Below are 25,207 nucleotides of genomic sequence, written 5' to 3'. Positions count from 1 at the left end.
GTCGGTCGATTTGGCTATTGAAACTTGTGTATGCTTCACGAAGTTTTTGTGTTGTGTTTTTCAGCTCCATCAGGTCATTTATACTCTTCTCTAAGCTGTGTATTCTCATTAGCATTTCATCAAACCTTTTTTCAAGGTTCTTAGTTTCTTTGCATTGGGTTAAAACATGTTGTTTTAGCTCAGAGAAGTTTGTTATTCCCCACCTTCACAAGCCTGTTTCTGTCAATTCATCAGATTAATCCGCCATCCAGCCTTGTTCCCTTGCTGGTGAGGAGTTGTGATCCCTTAGAAGAGATGTGTTCTGGTTTTGAGTGTTTTCATCCTTTTTGCTCTGGTTTCTTCCCATCTTTGTGGATTTATCTACCTGTGGTCTTTGTATTTGGTGACTTTTGGATGAGGTCTCTGAATGGACATCCTTTTTGTTGATGTTGAAGCTATTTCTTTGTGTTTTTTAGTTTTCCTTCTAACAGGCCTCTCTGCTGTAAGATTGCTGGAGGTCCACTCCAGACCCTGCTTGCCTGGGGATCACCTGCGGCAGCTGCAGAACAGTAAGGGTTTGTCCCAGTTTCTTCTTCTGTTATCTTCATCCCAGAAGGATGCCTGTCAGATGTCAGCCTGAGCTCTCCTTTATGAGGCGACTCTTTGGATATATGGTGGTCAGGGAGCTACTTGAGGAGACAGTCTGACCCTTATAGAAGCTCAAGTGCTGAGCTATGAGCTCCATTGTTCCATTCAGAGCTGCTGAGTAGGTACATTTAAGTCTGCTGCAGTGGAACTCATAACCGCATTTTTTCCCAGGTGCTCTATCCTGGGAAGGTCATGCTTTATTTATAAGTTCATGACATGCTGCTGCCTTTTTTCAGTGATAACCCTGCCCAGCTAGGAGGTAGCGTAGTCACGATCTGCCAGCAGAGGCATTGCTGAGCTGCTGTGGGCTCAGCCATCTTGGAGCCTAAACCTCTTATATTCCATTTTTTTTTTTTTTTATAATTCTGCTGTGGCATTTCCCAGATATCATAGTCTTCAGTAGCTAAATGCCAGTGCTAGCTATAACACTATAACAGTGATAGTGGTAATAATAGCTTATGTGTATTAAAAGCTTATTAGCACCATGACCCACTGGGGATATATTCCATGTGTGTTTGGCTCCTTTAGCAGTTGAAAATCAATTATGTAATCCACTGTATAATAGGCTAGAGTACAAAAATCATATTATATCGTTTGACCTGAAAAAGCATCTGACAAAGTTCAGTACTCATTCATAGTAATAATAAATACAAAATCTCAGCCAATTAGGAATAGAATAGAACCTCTTCAACTTGATAAAGAATATCTACAAAAATCTTTCAGGCAACATCCTACATAATGGGAAGATATGGAATACTCTTCCCCTAAGATTGGGAACAAGGCAAGGATGTGCTTTCTCACCGTTGGGTGCAACATCTTACTGCAAGTCCTGGCTAATGCAGTAAGACAGGAAAATAAATAAAATGTATACATATTGGAAAGGAAGAAGTAAAACGACCTTTATACATAGGCAAAATGATTATCTAGACAGAAAATCCCAAAGAAATCTCCAAAAATACTCCTGGAACTAAGAAGTGAGTAAGCAAAGTTGTAAGACACAGGCCAGTATACAAAAGACAATTGATTTTCTTTAGACCAGCAATGAGGAATTGCAATTTGAAGTTAACAAACAATACTACTTACAGTATCACCACGAAAACAAAATAAAACTTATATACGAAGAAAAGCTCATCATCGCTGGTCATTAGAGAAATGCAAATCAAAATCACAATGAGATACCATCTTATGTCAGTTAGAATGGTGGTCATTAAAAAGTCCAGTAACATCAGATGCTGGAGAGGATGTGGAGAAATAGGAACGTTTTTACACTGCTGGTGGGAGTGTAAATTAGTTCAACCATTGTGGAAGATAGTGTGGCGATTACTCAAGGATCTACAACCAGAAATACCATTTGACTCAGTAATCCCATTATTGGGTATATATCCCAAAAGAATTGGCCTCATAGGTCGATGGAGCTGATAAATAGACCTACACGAATGTCGTCAGCTGATCTTTGATAAAGGTACAAGGGCATTCAGTAGAGGAAGGACAAGTAGTGCTGGAAGAATTTAAATATTTTTGTGTATATGTAAAGAAAAATGAACCTAGACACAGACCTTAGACCTTTTATAGAAATTAATTGAAAATGGATCATAGGCCTAAATTTAAAAGACAGCACTATAAAACTCTTAGGAGAAAACATAGAAGAAAACCTATATGACCCTAGATTTGTTGATGAGTTACCAAATAAAATACTGAAAGCACAATTCATGAAAGAAAAAATAATTTGGGACTTTATTAAAATTAATTTTTTTCACTCCGCAGAAGACATGGTAAAAAAATTAAAAGACTTACCACAGATTGGGAGAAAATGTTTGCAAAACACATAGCTGATAGAGGACTTGTATCCAAAGTATACTCTTGAAACTCAACAATAAGAAAATAGCCCGATTAAAAAATGGGCAAAAGATCTGAAGAAACCTCACTGAAGAATATGTGCAGATGGCAAATAAACATATAACAAGACACTCAACATTATTTGTCTTTAGGGAAATACAGAACACTGCATACCTGTTAGAATATCTAAATAAAACAAAACAAAACAAAACAAAACAAAACCCTGATAATGTCAATTGCTGGCAAAGATCTAAAGCAACACAAACTCTTTTTTAAAAAAATTTTTATTTATTTATTTATTTATTTATTTATTGCATTTTAGGTTTTGGGGTACATGTGAAGAACATGCAAGATTGTTGCATAGGTACACACATGGCAGTGTGATTTGCTGCCTTCCTCCCCTTCACTTATATCTGGCCTTTCTCCCCATGCTATCTCTCCCCACCTCCCCACCCCTCTGTCCCTCCCCCATTTCCCCCCAACAGACCCCAGTGTGTAGTGCTCCCCTCCCTGTGTCCATGTGTTCTCATTGTTCAACACCCGCCTATGAGTGAGAACATGCGGTGTTTGATTTTCTGCTTTTGTGTCAGTTTGCTGAGAATGATGGTTTCCAGGTTCATCCATGGCCCTACAAAGGACACAAACTCATCATTTTTGATGTGAAGCAACACAAACTCCTATTCATTGCTGGTGGGAATGCAAAATGAGACAGATTTAATCCAGCAGTTGCACTCCTAGGTATTTACCTAGCTGATTTGAAAACTTACATCCACAAAAAAACCAGCACACAAATGTTTATAGCAGCTTTATTCATAGTTGTTGGAAATCAGAAGTAACTGAGATATCATCCTTCAATAAGTAAATGGATAATAAAACATGGTAAATCCATACAACGGAATAGTATTCATCCAAAAAAAGAGAGAATGAACTATCGGGTCATATAAAGACATGGGTGAATCTTTTTTTTTTTTTTTTTTTTTTAAATAGTTTCAGCTTTTATTTTAGATTCAAGAGGTACCTCTGCAGGCTTGTTACATGAGTATATTGCATGATGCTGAGGTTTTCGGGTATGAATGATCTTGCCACCCAGGTAGTGAGCATAGTACTCAATATGTAGTTTCTCAGCCTTTGACCCCCTCTCTCTCCTCCCTCTCATAGTCTCTACTGTCTGTTGTTCCCATCTTTATGTTTTGGATGAATCTTAAGTGCATATTGCTAAGTGAAGAAACCCAGTCTTGAAAGGTAACATATGGAGAATTCCTTTTCTCTTCTCTTCCTCCTTCTAAATCATTATTGTTGGTTTATTACAAAGCAAAGCAAATGTTCTTGCTAGCATAAATCAATCAAGTTATCAACATGATTATACATTTACATTTGTATTTCCTTTTTTGAAGTTCTGGAAAAGATAAAGCTATAGAGATGATAAATCAATGTTTGTCAGGACTTTGGAAAGGGGAGAGGGCTGAATAAGTGAAGCCTGGGTTTTTTTTTTTTTTTAAGGTGGTGAAACGACTCTTCATGATATTGTCATGATGGGTACATGACACAGGACATTTGTGAACTTTATAGTACCAAGAGAGACCTCAATATGTATAAATTTTTAAAAATTCAACTTGAGGGATCTTATAATGGAATGCAGAATGTAACAAAAGAATCTATTATAAATATATGAACAACGTCACTGAGGGGAGTGAGAGGAAACATTCCTGACCTAAGTAAATTTATAATAGAGTGGAGCCAATAAGACTAAAGACATAAGCACCATACTCTATTTGATAAAGTTGTTTTCCAAGGGGCATGGGTAACAATTCTGAAACCATTATCCCTGTATACTGGAATCAAACAATATAATATAAGAAATGGATGAATATGAGAATAAAAGGAAGTGGGTGGCAAATGGGAACCAAGTTTCTCAGTGCTGGAGTGGGAAATTACAGATAAGTTGGGTGAGGAGGCTAGAATGATACAGGTGGTAATAGATTACAGTTGGAGACATCAGTATGAACTCACGTTTAGCTTAATATAGATATAGATGGCTACATATGGGAATCTTTATAGATAGGTATATTGGCATGGGTTAGTGTGCGTGCGTGTGCATACACACACACACACACACACACACACACAATTTCTTGGCTCTGCTAGCTGAGAGGACCTAGAAACAATGATACCCCAGTAGCATCAAGCATATGTCACACCTATTTTGTGCTAATCTTTGTTTCTAATACTATTATTTGATAAAAGGAACCAAGGTTCCTTGGAGAAATTACTAATTTTAACACTAAGGTAAGAAATATAAAAGATGAGCCTGTTGCATATTTTAGTGCCAGAAGACAAGGAAGTGCTCAAACTAACACATCAAAACAATACAGGGGTTATGTCAAAGGGATGCAGGAGCCAACTGAGAGAACTCTCAAAGGCCAAAGTTGAAACAATTTGAGCAGCATGTAAATCACAGTATTGGATTGTAACGCAAAGCATAAAATAAATATCCACAAGTCTATATGATATAAATAAATGCGGGAGAATCGACAAATCCCTCATACGGAAGAATTTCAAATAATGTCTGTAGATTAGACCTCAAGAAGGTAGAATGTAACTTCCCACTTGTTAAATATTGGCTGAGCTTAGTGACTTCCTTTCAGAGTTTGAGGTGGTAGTATAAATTGTGTAACCAATTTAAAAATGGTGGATAGTGCTTCACTGAAACCTTGTATATATGTGTTTGTATATTTCTGTATTTTTATAAGGTAAATATCCTAGGGAGATTATACCTTAAACATCCTGAAAGATATGTTCAAATTGTTCTTCAAAATGTTATTAATTTCTCTTCCTCCAAACAATATATAAAAGTACCAATGTCTACATGCTCTTGGTACAATATATGACTCAAAATATGCATTTTTATTTAATATACAAAGAGCTCTTATCAATCAATAAGAAAAAACTTGCTTGGATGACATAGTGAGACCCCGTTTCCACAAAAATAAAAATAAAAAATAAAGAGCCAGATGTGGTGATGCGTGTCTGTAACCCCAGCTACTTGAAAGGCTAAGGTGGGAGGATATTTGAGCCCAGGAGTTTGAGGCTGGAAGGAAAGTTGTCCTAGTAGAAAGACAGTTCTTCAGAAGGACCTGAGCAGACAATTCAGAAGGCACATAGTACAAATGGCCTGTAAATATTTAGAACAAAAAATGTTAACTGAAGAAAAGCAAAAAAAAGTAGAAGAAGCAAAAGCCTGAATAGTCATGAAAGAAATGTGAAATAGAAATTGTGACATACTATTTTTTTTCATTGAATTAGTTTAAAAAAAAGTGATTATAACTGGTATATTGCCTGTATATGGCAACATGGGTCTGCTTCAACTTGTTGATGGGTAAACAAATAGACCTTTTGGAGGCCATGTTTTTTTACCATATACTTTTGAAAACAGGTACACACACTTCTATTCACTTCACTTTACAGGAATTTATCTGAAGACCTTAATAAAAAGTATACAAACATATGTATAAAGATATTTATCACAGCATTGATTATTACAAGCAAATTAGAAATAACCTATTCAACAGTAGAGCGTTATTTAAGAAAATGGTGATACTTCTCTATGATGAAATACTTGGAAGCTGCTAAAAACTATAGAAGAATCGTCACTTATAAAAATTCTTGTGATATATGATTAATATATACCAATTTAATTTTAAAAGACAAACATGTTCTATATATAGAAAAAAAGGACAACTGGGCATGGTGGCTCACATCTGTAATCCCAGCACTTTGGGAGGCTGAGGCAGGCAGATCACCTGAAGTCAGGAGTTCGAGATCAGCCTGGCCAATATGGTGAAACCCTGTCTCTACTAAAAATACAAAAATTAGCCAAGTGTGGTGTCTCATGACTGTAATCGCAGCTACTAAGGAGTCTGAGGCAGAAGAATTGCTTGAACCCAGGAGGCAGAGCTTGCAATAAGCCAAGATTGCACCACTGCACTCCAGCCTGGGTAACAGAGTGAGACTCCATCTTAAAAAAGTAAAAGAAGAAAAAAGGACTAGAAGGACACATACCACAGTGCCTATCATGTTGATTTGTACGTGAGACTGACATTTCTTTGTCTTTTGTACTTACCTCTGTTTTCCTTGCTTTCTGCATCAAACTTCTTAAGTTTAAAACGTTAGTTTTATAGTTAGAAAAGAGAATAAAATAAAAAGCGTTTAAAACTATGCTGATTCTACCTTTGTAATGTCTTCCTTATCTTCCTCTTCTTTCCATCTCCTTCAGCATCGCCCTGGCTCAGACCTCCTCATCTCTCACTGAGACCATTGCATCAGTTTTCTAATGGGTGTCTCTATCTACCAAAGGATCTTACCTATCACCCTGCTCAGAAGCCTCTGAAAGTCCCGGTGTAGAATAGTGTTTTAGCTCCTTCTTACCTTGTTGCACCAGTCCTCCCCTCCCCACCACACACCCAATCTGGTCTTCTCCTCCCTCCCCACCTTCATCCTCACTCACTACCCCTACCCACCAGTCCCATCAGCCTACCCAGCCATCCCTGGTCCTGGAACATACGGTCACACTTCAGTCTTCTCTTGTTTAAAGTCTACCCATCTTTCAAGGCCTACCTTCTTCAAGAAGGCTTCCTCTATCATTACCTCTCTCAAACTTTGGTCTACTGTTTGAACTCCTTCCATGGCCATGATTACCGGCTGCCTTCTAATACAGCAATTTCTTAAGGATTCTGCCTCCCTCTTTGGTCAGCTCAATTTCAGGAAGCTCTGGACTCCCAGTGCCTGGAGCTTGCACACAGAAGGGGCTTCATGGAACCCTGCTGAATCAAGTTGTTGATTCAGAGTTGCCTCTGTACAACGTGTACTGCAGCTCCAGAGTCAAAGCTTCCATGTTCCATAATATGCCATAAATGTATGATTCTTTGGCATGCGGGAATCTATTAAATTATACATGTAAACTGTCACACTTGGGATAATGTGGTATAAAAATGTACACGTATTAAAACATAAGGTTTATGGGCATCCCATTTGGTATTTAGAAGAACTTTTGCTATAACTGGCTAGTAAATATTTGAGTCTGAACTTAATTGTAGGCGATTCCTTGGAAAAAATGATTCGATGGAAACCCAGTCATGTCCTGGAGGCAACCGCAGATAATTACACTGAGAAAACATTTCTCTAATACTTCTGCTTAATATAAAAAGCACGTTTTTGATTCTTGGTTTCTGTTTGTTTGTTTTCTCTTTGAAAAGTGATGGTATTTCAATAATGAAAATACATTTTATTGCAGCAGTAAGCTTGCTTTCTTAGCTCTGGAATATCCTTAACTGTATTTTTCCCTATAAAGTTTATGGGTTTTTGATGCCTTGCCTTCCTGTCAATCCTCCCTGTGCCCCGTGCTTTGCCTGGCTTTCCACCTTTCTTTGCAGTGCTGTCATTGTACTCTTGGGCATCAGTGTTTCACATAGAACTGTTGTTACAGAAGTGAAACATAAACAGGAAGAGGTAGCCACTTCCCAGCATTTCTTGGCATGCGTCTCTTCCGTTTCATTGAGGTGCCACGTGAGTCAGCTCCACCCTGGTGGATGACTTTCCTGTTACACGATCAGACACAGGGGTTCGGAGTGTTGCTGTATGTGAGAGGTCAAGCATGAATGGGCTTCAGAACCAAAGCTACCAGCATACCCTTTTTGGTGCATGCTGTCTCCAGGAAAACATGCCCCTGCATTGCTTTATGGAACTTCGAAGATACTTCCATATCATTTACATTATGAGACGAGCCTCTCTGAAAAAAAATTAACTTTGTTAAAATTGTGCAAATATTGATGAATCCTCCTTGTCTTAGGGCTGGCTGGGGATATGGACCTCACAAATGGCCCTGCCAATATGCATGTCCGTTTGGCTATTTGTCCATCTGTTCCTCCATCCACCCATCATCCCTGCTGTCCCCACAACTGGGATCCTTCTGAGCAGGAATCCAGTCTGATTCATCTCAGGATTCCCAGCAGCTCTTCTCGAGACTCGTGTCACGGAGGCCCAATACTCCCTGGGATGACAAAGAAAGTGCTGCTTTCTCTTGGCACTGCTGTGTGCACTGGAGAGATGGTGCTGAGAACACGGTCCATTTGCAGGGTTGGGTGCTGTAGAGGAATTCTAACTCATGTGACCCCAGGCTATGCTCTCCCAGTTACCTGACCTCCTGGAAATCCCATAACAGCGGTGGGCAAGGGTGACATGGGTAGTCTAGCCATTAACAACTTTTCTGGTGTGTATGTGTGTATGTGTGTGTATTTGACTCTACAGGTCAGTTTTTGGGTTGTACGAGAAATTCTAACAGCACAGACTTTAAAAATAAGGGCAGAAATCCTCAGCCATTTTGTGAAAATAGCCAAGGTAAGCTGTTTTATTATTATTTTTCCTTCCTTTCCCTCTTCTCTCCTATACCTCCTCCCCCAAAATATATTTCCTCAGTACTTTGGGAGCTGCTTTGCTGTGGGCTTGCTGGGCAGGGTTCAAGCAGGGTGTAGTGGGTTGACTTCTCCAGGCAGAGCCAGCTGTTGGACCTGCCTGGTTGCTCACCAGCCCCCTAGCAGTCAGCTGTTCTCCTTCCCTGGGCTTTCACAGTCTCTCTGCAAGGCAGGACCTGGAGGCTGCCCCTGGAATCCATTCATTCTCCTACTTTAGATTTAGCCAGTTCTGGGGGTTGATAGATTTTAGTTAGCATCAGTGCTCAATGCTTATGATACCGTCACATCCTGCACAATATTGTCAGCAATGAGCAGACCCTACCCCCCTCCCACTGAGCTTCAGGTCTGGGCCAGATGACCTTGCAGCCTCCCATCCCCACCTCCTGCCGCCTGGACTGATAGTTTCTGTCCTTGTTGGGCATCACCTTTTGCCTCCTCTTCCCTTATCTCTAGGAATGCTGTGCCATCCCATGGGCCTTCCTGAGCCACTCTCATGCCCAGCAGCTCCTCTCCATATACTGCTTTCAACCACCCAGGCTTGCCTGACTCTTAGCTGCAGCATCGTGCTGGCTGCTTCACTGCTTGCTGCATGTGTGCATGTGTCGTCTTCCCCACCAGGTCCTAGGAAAGCTGTGCTTTACAGAGGCCCCTTATGAGCCAGGCACCATGCTATGGTCAGCTGCTTTACTGACCTGATTATATTCAGTGCTCACATTATTATTATTATTCCACTTGGAGAGGAAGGAGAGGCTTAGAGAGGTGGAGTGTCCATGCTCAGGGCCCCATGGCCAATCAGGGGCGGGCAGGAATCGGAGTTATGCATCTCTGCCTTCAGGGAAGTTGCTCTGCTGCCCTTCATGGGCAGGTTAAGTGCATCATCTATTTATGTTAATTAAGAGCAGTGGCCACATTTACTTCCTATGCATTCTCCTGAAGTACTTGAACTGGTGCTGGTCTTAATGATATTTGTTGCTATCAGTGAGTTCTGTGCTGGGCCACAAGAGAAATGGGATGTGGTTCCCGCTCTCCTGGGCTGTCAGTTTGGAAATGTGTTTATGGTCCACACCCATGGAATCCAAAATGATCCCTCCTTAATCTCTGCCATTTTCTGTGTGGTAGACTGTCATGCTGGCTCTGTGCCCTGGGTCTTTCGTTGTGCAAGCCCCTTCCTTTCTCTGGGCCTTGGTTTTCACGTTTATAAAATAAAAGGGGTAGGTTAATTTCCAGAGGCGTTTCAGCTCTAAAAAGAAATTCTGTGACAGGCATAGCAATGCAGATACATAGAATGAAATTCAATTCACTTAGAGAATCTATTCTTACACACAGGAAACAACTAGAGAATGTTGCAAGATGTATGAAATGAAGTGTTTAGCTCATGTGGTGAGAGAAATTTCCAAGCAGGAACAGAGCTGTGAGGACTAGGTATAAGGGCTTTTCCTTTGTTTATGCATTTCACTAGGCCCTGCAATGTACTGGGCACTGTACTGGGTACCAGAGACATGATGGTAGGTAAAACTTTGTCCCTGTTCTCAGGAAACACACAGTCCAGGGTGAGAGAGAGGCAAGTACAAAGCAAGTACAATCCAGTGTGCTGCAGATATGCATGGACTTCTGTGGGGACACAGTCAGGAGAGGCATATAAGATGAAGGGGCATCTGAGCTTGGAAATACTTAAGACAAGTGTTAGGGGTGGGAAAAGATAAGACTGCGACCCACATCATACTGAGCTCCTGCCCTGGGACCAGCCACTGGTCTAGGCAGTTGACATGCACCGTCTCATGTAGCAGAGGGGCTGTGATTGCCTTCTGCACTAAGTATGAGGACACCAAGGCTCAGAAGGATTAGGTAACTTGCCAGAGGACACACAAGTAGTGGGAGCTGGGATTGGAACCAGGCCTTTTGGTTCCATAGAGCCTGCTTAATAACCCAAACTTCACTGACTCCCAAGAATGAGAAATGGCACCGCATCCTGTTAGCAAGTTTCCCTTAGCAGAAAACCAGGAACAGAGCAGTTGCATTTTTCAGCACTTACACTTGACTGTGTCTCATTCTGTTTCCCTCTATGGTAAGGAACTTGTCTGAGACTGAATTGAATCCAAATGTTCTCACTAATTTGGGGACTGGTTCAAAGGAACGTGGTCAAGTGATGGGGAAGCCCCAGCATTGCCTTCCCAGCTGAGAGGGATTATACAGATTGGTACCATCTTTCCTCAGCCTCTTTCTCCTTCTGGTGTTAGGGTAATCATAAAAGACCCACGTTGATGCTGTTGGCACAGTCGGGGTTTTGGTTTACAGAAGCCTGCTGGGATAGTATTCAGATTTGTTTAAAAAAAGAACATAATGCACACTATCAAACCTTATCCCGTGCCACATTTTTGTCCAGACTAGTTAACTTATGAAATTTTGCAAATATTTTAGATGTAGGCTCACCTTTTGACAATTTAAGAGAAAAAAAGCATATGGTTTCTATGAACTTCCTAGGACTATGTTTTCTACATGAGATATTTTTAAGTGTAATTGAATTTCATAAATATGACATTTGGTAACACTTGAGCATGTTTTTGTCCTGTTGTTTATAGCAGCAAAATAATCTATTCCATATCTTTTTTTTCCAGAAACTTCTAGAACTCAACAACCTTCATTCTCTCATGTCTGTGGTGTCAGCATTACAAAGTGCTCCCATCTTCAGGCTGACAAAAACCTGGGCTGTAAGTTGATCTCCCTAAGCCTATGTGATTTTGGCGTTGTTTCATTGGTGAAGTTTTTCATTCCTTAAGTTCCAGCCTTTCTCATACTGTCTATACTTTGCCAATGACAGAGTTACTATGAGTTAATGACAGTTCTGTAGGCATCCTCACTCCTTCAGTGACCCTAGCCCCATTTTGGCACCAGGGAATGGTGAAGGTGCTGACGTGGCTCGGGTCAGAAGCCACCAGAGTGGATCTTCCTGGACACCCCCATGTCATGTGTGATGACCGGGTCAGTGACATGACTTCTGCCCTGCACTTGGCTGGAATTTTTCTCTGGCAGGCTCCATACTGCCCTTGGGAAGGTCTCTGGGCTGATGGTTCGCAGCTGCCCTGGGTTACTAGCCATACTGCTAAGTTTCTCTGGAGAAACCTGTGACCCCCCTGTAGGAAAAAAAAGGATTTTTTTCTTGAGGCCCTGGATAATTTCAGCTAAGAGGTGGAGTCTGATAGTTACATAATTGAGTCTGTAGGAAAGTTTTTCTGCTGTAAAAATACTTTAAAAATCTCTCAGACCTCTTTATCCTCCTTTGCTTGGCACAGTGCCTGACATGGGGGAAGTAATTGCTATTTCCATAGCTCATTAGCATTCACCTCCTGGCCCGCCTGATCTGGGGTCTCTCATAGCTACACAGCGCAAGCCTTTCAAGACCTGTTTATATCCCACGGAACTGACAGAAACTGTATGGAATTGTCAGATGTGCTTCTGCAACTCATTTCCGAACTTCTTTCTGCCAATCTGTGGGGCTGGGCTGTTTCCTACTTGGCTGGTTCAAGGGCCTTTAAAATACTCAGGGATTATATTGTAGGTGATCAAAAATGAGCCTTGGTTCTTTAAATTGCAGTTTTCCATAGATTTAGTCCTAGCAAAGTAGAGTGAGAAGTTTAGCCCGGTGTCAGAAAACTGGGTTTGCATTCAGTTGCCATTCAGAGCATGACTTCTATGGGACTCATTTTCTTGTATCAACCTGGGGAGGTTGGCCTAGATTCTTGGTTTTCTATCAGTGCTTCCTGGAGTCCCAGGGGTTCCTTAGAGTTGTCTTGGGTGCCACCCGGGGCTGAGAGACTGGAGAGATGCTGCCAAGTAGGCAGTTTGGGCACTATTTCCACCATAGCAGCCCTGTTTATGTCAGTTTTATGTACTGGACTTCTGGGTGAATTTCAACTGAGCAGTGGCTTTGGAGGTCAAAAGTAAGTTTGGAAGCCACTGGTCTTAGCAGTTGCTGCTGGCCCTGTGATTCCAAGTCCATCTGACCAGTGAGGCTTTTTCCAAAAGATGTTTGGAGATTCTTTTTAAAATGAATTTTCCGTCACTTAGATGCTGTTGTTGTTTCTTGGACTGCTGGGAGCTATGTGAGGATGAAGTGGGATGATGTTTGAATCTTCTCATGATGCCTAGACTTTACTGTCAGTAATTTTGTAACTCTTAACAATCTCTATAAGCTGTACAACTGGTGGAGGCAGAGATAGTTAGCACAGAGGCATGGGGTGTCTAAGGGTCTTGCGCAGAGATATGATCCACTCAGTGTTAGGGCCGGGCCCATGGATGAAGCGTTGGTGTCCTCCAGGGGATGCTGTGTACTGCCAGGACAGTGGGTAGCAGGTCACAGCACTACCCAGGACTACTCTGTTTGGCTTGACAAGCGCTGCTCAAGGTAACTGGGTCTTCACTCCTGTTGATGGTTCTTTGCTGTAAAGAAAATAAACCTCCAGGCCAGGTGCAGTGACTCACTCCTATAATCCCAGTACTTTGGGAACCTGGGGTAGGATAATCACTTAAGGCTAGGAGTTTAAGGCCAGCCTAAACAACATAGCAAGACCTCATTTCTGCAAAAATTTACAAAATTAGCTTGGCATGGTAGTGTGCACCTGTGTTGCAGCTATGCAGGAGACTGAGGTGGGAAGATCCCTTGAGCCCAGGAATTCGAGGCAGCCGAGTGAGCTATGATTACGCCACTGCCCTCCAGCTTGGGTGACAGAGTGAGACCCCATCTCTAAAAAGGAGAGAGAGATTGAGAGAGAGAGGAAAGAAACCTCCTTGGGGAGCCTGGAATGGAATTTGCACCCAGGACCCATTTAAAGGTACGGGCATGTTCACCTAGCTCCCTTCCACGCCATCTGGGTCAAGTGTTCTTCCTCACACATATGCCAAGATAAAAACATGTGGCAGGCACTGCCCTAAATGCTTTTTCTATCTTTCTTTCTATCTATCTGTGTGTCTGTCCATCCATCCGTCCGTCCATCTATTCGCGAGACAAGGTCTTACTCTGTCACCCAGCTGGAGTGCAGTGGCCTGTCAGCTCACTGCAGCCTCAGCCTCTTGGGCTTGAACGATCCTCCTACCTTAGCCTCCTGAGTAGCTGGGACTATGGGCCACACCACCACACCCAGCTAGTTTTTAAGTTTTTTGTAGAGATGACACCTTGCTATGTTGCCCAGGCTGGTTTCAAACTTCTGGGTTCAACAGATCCTCCTGCCTCAGCCTCCCAAACTGTTAGGATTATAGGTGTCAGCCATTATACCTGGCCCCTAAACACTTGACATATAGTAGCCATTTTGTCCTAACAGCTACCCATTGAGATAGGCACGGTTACTATTGCCATTTATAGATGAGGAAACAGAGACACAGAAAGGTAGAATGGCTTATGCAGGGTCCCACAGCTGAGGAGCAGGGCTAGGATCAGACAGCAGCCTGGCTCCGGAACCTACACTCTTAACCACCATACCTTACTGAACAAAAAGGACAATTTCAGCTTACCCTTGTTACTAAAAACAAGAGAGGGGTCTTATTTTTTTATTTTTTGTTTTGTTTTTTCCTTTTGTACCAAAAATATTGCATTAGGAACTTGGAAGATAAGATTGGTAGACGTCTGGTGCCTCCCAGGCCTTTGGGCCTCTGTCTTGGCTGTGGCTACTGCTAGCTTGGCACCTGGTTGCTGGAGTACAGCAGAAAGGACAGTCAGAGGAGGACCTGCCCGTCAGGTAGGGGATGTGCAGCCAGAGAGCCAGAGAGCTGCATCTGGACTTTGAAGGCTGCCCTGCAAGTGCCTTCTGGCCACTCATTCCTCGGTTTGTCCACACCATGGCTTCTGTTGCTCCTCCAGTTCCCTGGGTTTGCTCCTGTTTTTGCTGCCTCAGTGGACATTTAGCTGGTAGGGAAGAGGAAGATGCCAGGGAACCAAGATTACAGGTCACCAAAGAGTAGGGGACTCAGGACAGTATCATGTCCCAGTTCCTGTTCTGAGAAACCTCCCTATTGTGTCCTAAGGGCTGAGAGCCCGGGCTGTTTTCCCGGTTACAGAGAGCCACTTCCTAGGGCAAAGAGTGGGTAGATGCAGCATCCTAAGAAATGAGAATGGCAGCTGCCACATAGTTGTGTCAGGGAGAGAGGAGGTGATACACCTGTGTGGATTACAACATGAGGTCTCCAAGGTCACTTGTGGGGTATTTGCTTGCTCTTGGTGAAACCACTATTCAGCCTTTGTTTTTAGATCAGACTCTCCCCTCACTCAAATATCTTGTTAATCCAAGGACTGCAGTTGGCATAGAGCATTTAGGAAATGGAGGGAGCCAAACTCATCAACTTTTTCTTTCATCCAAGTCACCCCCAGCCCCAGAGGAATGGCTGACTCCACTGCCTGTGTTCCTGATGCACCTGTCTGGTAACAGCACACGTGGTGTAGCTGGCACCGACTCTACAGTTTTGTTTATAGGTCTGCCTCCCCCTTGTGACTGCATTCCTCAGTGATGCTGTTGATTTTTGTATGTATCCTTGATGCCCAGCCAGTATACATTTGTTGTTTGAATTATATGTGTTGTCCTGAGTTGCATTGCATCCTTCTTTTGCTATTAGTTTCTGGTATGAGAGTGCCATAGAAATGTTGCCCAAAGAGAGCTGTTTCTCCTCTGCTCACTTGTCCTTTGAGTTGGGACTGGTGAGACCTCATGTGCCACAGAGTAGGGAGGTGCAGGAGGCACTGGAGGAACCAGTAATAACATCCCCAAAGGTCAGTGCTGTGATAGTTTTTGTTTTGCAGAGGAAGAAACTGAGGTTTGAAGAGGTAATGTGACTTGTCCAAGATCCAGAGCTAGTAAGTAATAGAACCAGTGTGACACAGCTTTGTCCTGCTGGAATCCACAATCTGTCTTCTTGGCTGATATGCTAGATGGCCTGCCAATGGCCAGAACCTGTGAGAGAATTAGGCTGGGCACAGGGCAGGGACAGTAGACACGTACACTACTTGGGAAATGGGCTGGAGAAATGCAGCTAGCACACAGGCCCCGGGGACAGGGCAGGCCTGCTCTCTGTGCCATCCCTGTGGGTTGCAATGAAAGCCTGAATATCTGGGAAACTTGGTGGAAGGGAGTTACAGGTGTGGGAGGATACCTGCCACTTGGCTGCATCATAGATGACCTTCAGAAAATTGCGTATTAAGCTGGGGCAGGGCATCCTGTTGGCCTCTCCAGGGTAGCTGCTAAGTGCTAGCTGCTGGGTGAGCTAGACAGGATAGACTGACACTGAACACAGGCCTGTACACAGTAGGCCCTTAATAAGTACTGTCTGCATACACAAACAGGAAGGCTACCATGGCTGGCCGGGAAAAGTGCAGACAGGGAATGTTTTATCCCAGCCCTGGGACCACTTTGGAATATTGGCTCCCTTAAAGCCATGAAACCTAAGCAAGAAATTGTAGCAGGCAATTCTGATTTCCTGAGTACATATCACCGTGCAGCTCTTACTCATTCTGCAAATCAAACATTTCTCAAATGTCAGGCCCTGAAGCCATAGTCAAGGCCCCTGTCCTTAGAGGCTTTCATGTTATTCAGGAAGATGGATATGTTATTCAGGGAGAATAAACATGTGCCTCATCTGGCTGGCACAAGAAGTGAACAATAAATGTTTTTTGAATACATGAAGTATGAGCAAGGAGCTGTCAAATTGGAATAGAAGTGATGCAGAAGACATGACAGAGAATGACTAAGTATCTGCTTTAGCGTGGCATTGGGAAAGGCCTCTCTTCCCTGATGTCATGCTAAAGTCCAGGCCTAAAGTATATTCAGGCCATGTACTTTCAGTCAAGGCCTGAATGACAAAAAGGAACTAGTCATGCCAAGATGAGGGGATGAACGTTCCAGGCAGAGGAGATGGCTGGTGCAAAGCCCTGCACAGGAATCAGCTTGGTGTGAGCAAGGAACTCAGAGGTCAGTGTGGCCAGAGCTCAGCGTGCCAGGAGGAGATGGATGTGAGAGGCAGTGGCTGGGCGGCGGGGCCAATCATGTAGGGCTCAAAGCCTGGGAGAGGAGTTAGTTCTATTCCAAGTGTACTGAAGGATTTTAAACAGGAGATGGACACAATCTGGCTTCCAGTTGCTCTTTGTTTTTTGTGTTTTTAATTACTGTTGCTACTGTGTGGAAAACAAATTAGGTGGGGGATGGGGACCAAGAGTGGAAACTGGGGGCCTGCTTAGGAGGTTAGGGCAGAATCCAGGAGCAAGGGGATGTTGGCAGGATCAGGGTTTGGCAGTGGATATGAGAAGAGCAGGCTGATACGGGATATGCTGGGGAGAGTTGACAGGTTGACTGCTGGATGAGATGCCAAGATGAGGAGAAAAGAATGAGCGGTGAATCCTAGGTTCTGGGCCTGAGCAACTGGGAAGCTGACGAAACCTTTTCTTTGAATAGAGTGATTTCAAGAGGAGACTGACTGTTTTGTGAGTGATCTAGGGGTATGGAATTCCTAGAGTATGGATGACTCACTCATTATACTAAAGTAATTACAGTCGGGTGCTAGACTTTCCATGTTCACACACCTACACACACACCCCCCACATATGTGCACCCATAGGTACATGCTCTGCTTGCTCTGTGCATGCTCCTGGGGTGATTCACTCTTTCCTGCTGAATTGATCCAAAAAGTTTGAACACAATTGCAGCAGCATTGTGAAAACTGAAATTCTTGCTAGGAAGGATATCATAGCCGATGGGTCAGGAGGCATGGTCCGGAGGGTGGTGACTTGGGAGGGGAACTGTCCTGGAATTGGGGCTGTCACTTCTAGATATCTGGGGACACAGTCATTAAGCTCTGCAATTCAGAGAATGGCTCTTTTTACCGAGAGAACTAAGGCCACTTTGCAAATATCACAGGACGGCAGATGTGTGGGGCATTCACGTACTTTGGATTTCAGAGTCTTTCATCCAGGAAGTGCCCTTTGCCTGCCTTTGATGCAGTGCCTCAGTAGCCACCCTCTGATGTTGTTGAGAAGGTGGTGATAGGCATGAGCTGCCTTTTTGAGACATTTCTGATCATTGGATCAGGTGGGACATGAGTCAGGTGAGGGGATAAGGAGATGGATGCATTGGAAGCCAACATTTGCAGCCCCTACTCACTCATCCTCCGGTCATTCCTCATAACCTGACTTGGAACTGCTGCTCAGAAGTTCGCAGTCATCAATCTGCTGACATTTGCACTCATCTTCCTTGACATTGCTACAACATTGGACACTGTTTATAACTCCCTTCTTGAAAAGTGTCTTTACCATTGGCTTAATTTTCTTCCTCCTGACTCGTTTTGTTTATGTGGATGTGGATGTTCTGCAAGGCTGTGACCTCTCCACCTTCCCTGATCCATTTGCTATCCCTTGGTGGTCTCATCTGCTCGTGGAACTTCAAGTTTCACCTCCTGTACCCCAGTGATGGCTGGCTGTTCGGTATAGCACTGATCTCTCTCCTATACCCTAGAACCCTGTTACAGCTGTCTGCTGTGTAGAGTCCTCAGCTTGCATGTTCCTTTGACAGCTCACACTTGGCATGTCTAAAGTCAAACCTTGGTTTCCAGGAAGATGATGGTGAGTGCCAGAAGACTCTCTTAACAGACTGTGTTTTAGGCTCTTAGTCAATATGGTAGACTGAGGAATAAGCCTCTCCCTCCCAGTCCCTGCTTCAAAAACACAAACACAAATTCTGGATAAAATACAACCAAATTAAAAAGCCAATAAGCAAAGCTAAATTAGAAGCCAAGAAAGGGAAGTCACCATGTGTTAAAAATAAAGTGCTCTCAGAGTCAGAACAGTGAGCAGAGTTCAGAAAAAACTGCTGTGTATAAGCCTTTGCAGCTGGGAGCTGGGGTTGTAATGCCTGCACAGAGAGGAGAGTCAGGCTGCACACACATGGGGTGCTGGAATTCAGCTGCCCATGGAAATCAGAGAGACATGAGGTATTGCTACATCAAAAAGTCTCTGTCCATCTTAGGAGGGCTCCAAGGGAGCATGTGTGGAAAAACTCATATATGAGAAATTGTCACCCAGGTCTGTACCTCATGCAGCGAAGAGATCTGAATACATATGACCTGCATTGGTGATGGGGACCTCAGACCAAGAAATGAGGTGCATGGAGATTGAGAGCATGGCCTCCTAAATCAGACACCTGGGTTTAGCCCTTGGCCTACCCCTTACAGTGAGGATTAAATGAGTAAATACATGAAAAAATGTTTAGAACGATGCCTGGCTCACAATGAGGGTTTGGTAAGTGTTACCTATTGTTGTTGTTGTTATTGTTATTATTTTCAACTCTTCTTGACTATTCTCGAATGGATTTGCAGAGGCTGCTCCTTGTAATGACAGGCCCCTTTATTTACGGCCTGAACTGTCATCCTCTTCAGCTGGTCTCATTGCATCCGGTCTTGCTCTCTCTGGGCTACCCTCATACCACTACTGGAGTGATCGCTCCAAAACACAGCTTCAGGGTTCCCTGGTTAAAGGTCGTTTTTAGTGTTCTCTCTTAACTCCTCGTCCACCTTGCTAGTATGGTGGCTCTGTGCCACCACTCCTCCAGAGCAGCATTGTGCTCAGATACAACCATTCTGATGCCAGCCTTACTTTTTGATCTGCAATTTGAGCATTCATTTCGCCTTCAGTTTTATGATATTTTCTCAGCCAGTTTTTAACCATCCTGTGGATTTCCAACCCTGTATTTCAGTGATGCCTCTGCGTGAAGGAAAGGGACTGAACTAGAATGAGAGAATTGGTCTGTCCTCATGAGCGTTTCTGAGAGAAATTTGCATTGAGGATGTGGCACCTGATGAAAGCTGGTGGGTGCTGAGTGCCTTGCAGAGTGCTGAGGACATAATAGAGGCATTTCAACATTGGCAGCAAGCATTAAAAGATTTCATACCTACCTCCTGACCCTAAAAAAAAAAACAAACTGTAAGCCTTTCAGCTATGGCCAGCAGTGCATCTGCTACCAACAGCAACACAGCAACTCAGAGCCCCAAGTCATGTGTGCAAGAGATGGCAGAGTTGGCCTGAAGAATTTTCTGTTAAAACAGGGCCGTAATCAACTCATTCTTTCCCTTTTGATCAGTATTTGTTTATGCTTAGCAGTTTGTGATTGGCACCCTGTTTGCAAGTTGAGCTGGAATATCTGGAAAAGTAGAATAACCAGTCAAAATGGTGTTCACATGTCTATGGCATCCAAATGGTCAAGTCAAAACCAAACATTGTCAAAAGGTGAGTTTCCATCTCTGCCATCTTTTCTAGTCTTATTCAAAGCAACACTTACCTCCATTTTAGCCAAACTGCTGTTTCCTTGAACATCCCTTGTGTGCCCACCTCCAGGCACCCACTCATGCCCTTTTGTGGTCTTGGGACCTCTCCAGCCCATGTGTGCTTGTTGAAACCCCTCTAGACTTATTTTCAGGACTACATCTTCTTGCAGGTCCTTCTTTGGATAATAGAGTTTGTTCTTCCCCTCGAGAGCCCTCTCCTATATAATGTTTCTGATCCTTCCTTGCTAAACCAGGTTGAATAAATGAGGTGTATGTTTGGTGCCTGACTCTCTGCCTACCACTAGACCAGATCTGGACCCCTGAATGGGCCCTTGGCAAACTTATATTAGGGGATTGATCTCGACCTCCCGGCTGTCTACTCTTGGGTCTTTGTGGGAATATCTGCTGGGGTTGCTGTGGGTGGAGTAAAAAAACTAACAAAAGTAGAAATAGATGAGAAAATTGTCCTGCAGGATTGTGTATGTATGTGTATATGCATATGATTAGATTCATGTATGTATGTGTGTACATGTAACTGTTTAAGGATGATTTTTTAAAAAGATAAAATTATGACTCATATAAATATAAGATGAATACTTGTCAAAGATTTTATTTAACTCATCGCTTAATGAGAGAACCAGTAAGATATAACAACTGTATCAAAAGAGAACCTAGAGTACTACACTTTTCTAATCAGGAAAGGAAGGCTAAAATCACTTTAAAAATTGGTGTGAAATTAATTAGTATTCCCAGGGTGATAATCAGTAGCGTTCTGTGAGGCATAATTTGCCTTTCTGTAGACAGGAATTATTTGTATTACTACATTTTGTTGTTGTTGTTGAGATGGAGTCTTGCACTGTTGCCCGGGATGGAGTGCAGTGGCACGGTCTCAGCTCACGGCAACCTCTGCCTCCCTCGTTCAAGTGATTCTCCTGCCTCAGCCTCCAAAGTAGCTGGGATTATAGGCACCTGTCACCACTTCCAGCTAATTTTTTGTATTTTTAGTAAAGATGGGGTTTCACTATGTTGGCCAGGCTGGTCTCCAACTCCTGACTTTGTAATCCACCTGCCTTGGCCTCCCAAAGTGTTGGGATTACAGGCGTAAGCCACTGCACCTGGCCATATTACTATATCTTTTACAAATTAACTTCTGTCTGTACAAGGTTTAAAGTAGCGTTAGTCAAAGACAAACATGCACAGCTAGCCAGGACACCACTAAATTTCAGTTATAGTTTTTCCTTGTGTTACATACAGTAGTCTACATTGCATCTAATATTTTATATTAGGTATGTGACTTTGTAGGTTTTTATTTTTCAGAAATGGGTATTTTGTATCCAAAGAAGTAAAAAACTATTTTAAAAATTCCAGATTCCATACTTAGTCTGCTGAATCCATTGTTCCATAGATTATCCACAGCCCTAAAAATTATTTCTATATCAACAGTAGATACTGGAATTGAAATGGAATTTTGAGCCAGTTTTAACATATTTGGAGCAACAGGCTCTTTGCTAAAAAATATTTCCATGTATCAAGAAATATTATTCACTTGAGGCAAGGAAACAAGATACCAAAGTCCTCATAAAGAAAATATGGAGACATTTTTTTCTCCTCCATGGAGACAACCTCCAGATTTGAACTGCTTTACTAGAAAGGGGAGAGGTGGTTCAAGATCAGTCAAATACAAGTGCCACATATAAGGTACTCAGAGCATGATGGGAAATTTCCAAAAGCCACCCACTTTTTCAGATATTTCCCCAAGATTTGTGATCTTTGTGGCTTTTGACCTTGTGGTTTGTGAGTCCCATTTACCCATTGCACCATGAAAATGATTCACAATAAGCAGGGACTTTACTTTTACCTTGTAAATTTAGTTCATTTTGCATATGCAGTTATAGCCCCTTTCTCAGTCCTATGTTATATATTTTTGCTTTTTAATAGAAATTTTACCTATCATATTGGTATTCTATAAAAATTAGCTTTTGGGTTTAGTTATCATTTCTATAGGTTTGATGTTTAGCTTTTTTTAGTTTGATGTTTTGTTTTTTAACATGCCAGTTTCTACTTTTAATCATTGATTTATTTCTCTAATTTTCCCACTATTTTCTTAGCTTATTGAATTGAATATTTAGTTCATTTATATTAGTTCTTATTTAATAATAGAGTTTAAAGCCACAAATTTTCCTCCTTTTGGCCTTATCACATAGTTTAACATATGGTATTCTGCTTATGTATGGCTTGTAAATACTCCATTATCTTGGCTTTCGTTTGCTCTTTTGCCCAATAATTATTGGAATATTCAAAATTTTCCAAGGAATTGGGTTTTTCAATTATTGTTACTTTTCTCATTATTCTTTTATGCAGCATATATTTCAGCAGTGTTTCCTCTGTGCCAGGAATCATACCAGATGCAGGGAACAGTAGGGTGGATGCAGCCAGCATGGGTCATGCTCCTCATGGAGTCCACAGTTTGTTGAGGGAGACACAAATATAATCATACAGTCAAGCACAGTCATAATCAATATTATGGAAGAAAATCTCAGGGTGCCCCAAGACCTCTAAACTTCACTAGAAGTGAAGTTATAGTTAGTAAAATTTCCCTTAACCTTACTTCCTTATCTCTTTTGAACATGAATGGTTTTATATCTATTTGACTCTGGGTAAGCAGACAATTTGCTTTCTTGTGTGTAGTTCTGATGGTTTCTTCCTGAGGCTTCCCATAAACTCTAAAATCTACGGGACCCTCAGATTCATATGAGGTTTGCAGTATATGGTTCTTATAATGAAAATTTAAAATGTGTGAGTAAATGCTGTTATTTTCAGAGTAAACAAGCCCTGTATTTAAAAAACTAAACCTAAAATTTTTTTTTATCAACATTACATGCACATGAATTTTATAAATCACTAAGTACTGAAAGGTTTAGTGAAACAATTAACACTGGTCACTTCTCTGTCCATACCCCAAGTTATTCCTTCTAGAGGCAACCCCTTTCAGTTTAGTGGCTTCTTCTTGTAGTTTCTGCCATATATTTGCCAGTGTGCTTTGCTACAGTTTCTTGACCCATCTGCTTTAGACAGCATCTGGTGACTTCTTTGTGTGGTAGATGCTGATTTAGTTTTCCTGAACCATCTTCCCTTGTTCCTCAAACACATTCATCATTACAGTGAAATCACTTTTGTTAAATGACCATTTGGTGATTTAATGATTAGGAATGAGTAAATATGCCTCACTATATAGTCAGGCAGTGAACTACAAATAGCATGTCCTTCCTTGAATATTTTGTCATTTCCCTGGATTGATCTCTCTCTCTCTCTCTCCCTCCCTCCCTCTCTCTCTCTCTCTCTCTCTCTCTCTCTCTCTTCCCCTCCCTCTCTCCCTCCCTCTCTCCCTCTCCGGCCCTCCCTCCTTCCCTCCCTTTCTCCCTTTCTTCCTTCTTCCTTCTTCCTTGCTTTTCTTCTGTTTTTCTCTTTTCTGTTTTTCTTTCACAGGATCTTTCTGTTGCCCAGGCTGGAATGTAATAGCTCATAGCTCACTGCAACCTTGAATCTCCTGGGCTCACGCAATCCTCCCGCCACAGCCTCCCGAATAGCTGGTACTATAAGTGTGCACCACCATGCCCAGCTAATTAACAAAAATTTTTTAGAGATGGCATCTTGCTGTTTTGCCCAGGCTGGTATCAAACTCCTGGTCTCCCAAAGTAGTGAAATTACAGGTGTTAGCTTACTATACCCTACCAGTTTTTCTGGAATTTCTAATTGCCTTAAAAAACCTTTTTTTCTTATCCTATCTACCAGATATCTAAGTAATCCTAAAATTATTTTATGTTTATTTTTTATTAGATATAGTAAATATGTCTATCCCTTCCCCTCCATGTGCCATTATGTCAGGTTTTCTATCAAGCCTTCTTTTTCTCTGGAGACATCTCTTCCACGGCTGATCCAATGTGGACCAGTTGTTCTTAAGGCCTGCTGTTCATTGGTCATCCCAGAATCTCCCTTTCCTACTCCTGGATTGGATCCACAATTTCCTGTTTCCCATATCTTAACTATTCCTGGCTTATTCCTTCATTTTTCTAGAGGAAATTCTCAGTTTTCAAATACATCATGGGAAATACATGTTTTGGGTTTTTTTTATGTCTTCTAGTGACCTATGCACAATTCTCAAAAAATCTGATACTATCTGAATCTCATTTGTAGGCACAAAACGGAGCTGATGAGTAAAGTTAACCAGATTTAACCCTTCTGAATGTGTATGTATGTGTGTGGGGGGCAAGTAGGGGATGAGGCATAAAAGATAGGCTGATCACCTCTGAGGTGCTGTTCATACAGGCACTTGACAATCTGGGCAGGTAAGCTGGGCATGGCAGGGGACATGGGAAGTCCCCCAACTGAGACTAGGGAACCAGTGGCCTAAGCACTGGGAGCCAGCACGGCTCAGCCACAGCATGTGTGAAGAGGACATCCAGATTTGTTTGATGGCTGGCATTACCAAAGAAGTAAGGGGTTCTAGTTTGCATTAATTTAAAAATGACCTCCTGAATAAGGGAACTGAGTGCCTGCTTAACAATGAAGCAGTTCTTTGGCCAGGCATGGTGGCTCATACCTGTAATCCCAACACTTTGGGAGGCCAAGGTGGACAGATCACCTGAGTCCAGGGGTTCGAGACAAGCCTGACCAACATGGCAAAACCCCATCCCTACTAAAAATACAAAAGTTAGGCTGGGTGTGGTGGCTCACGCCTGTAATCCCAGCACTTTGGGAGGCCGAGGTGGGTGGATCACAAGGTCAAGAGACAAAGACCATCCTGGCTAACATGGTGAAACCTCATCTCTACTAAAAATACAAATGAAAAACAATTAGCTGGGTGTAGTGGTGTGTGCCTGTAATCCCAGCTACTCAGGAGGCTGAGGCAGAAGAATCGCTTGAACCAGGGAGTTGGAGGTTGCAGTGAGCTGAGATGGCACCGCTGCACTCTAGGCTGGCAACAGAGC

General features: G+C 42.5%; 1 protein-coding gene across 10 annotated transcripts in view; it reads left to right on the top strand.

Moving 5' to 3' along the window:
* The window catches only part of RALGPS1 (Ral GEF with PH domain and SH3 binding motif 1), a 379,879-nt gene that overhangs the window by 180,217 nt on the left and 174,455 nt on the right, over window positions 1-25,207 (top strand). For 8 of the 10 annotated variants that reach the window (XM_037745920.1, XM_037745925.1, XM_037745918.1 and 5 more), the window contains 2 exons: window positions 8,767-8,856; window positions 11,546-11,638. In XM_037745920.1, the coding sequence (XP_037601848.1) occupies window positions 8,767-8,856; window positions 11,546-11,638 (183 nt within the window). The remainder of the gene's footprint in view (window positions 1-8,766; window positions 8,857-11,545; window positions 11,639-25,207) is intronic. The other 2 variants (XM_037745926.1, XM_037745923.1) reach the window with 1 other exon arrangement.

This window comes from Cebus imitator, unplaced genomic scaffold, assembly GCF_001604975.1.
Source record: "Cebus imitator isolate Cc_AM_T3 unplaced genomic scaffold, Cebus_imitator-1.0 Scaffold216, whole genome shotgun sequence".
Classification (NCBI taxonomy): Eukaryota; Metazoa; Chordata; class Mammalia; order Primates; family Cebidae; genus Cebus; species Cebus imitator.
This window is presented reverse-complemented; position numbering and strand designations above follow the sequence as displayed.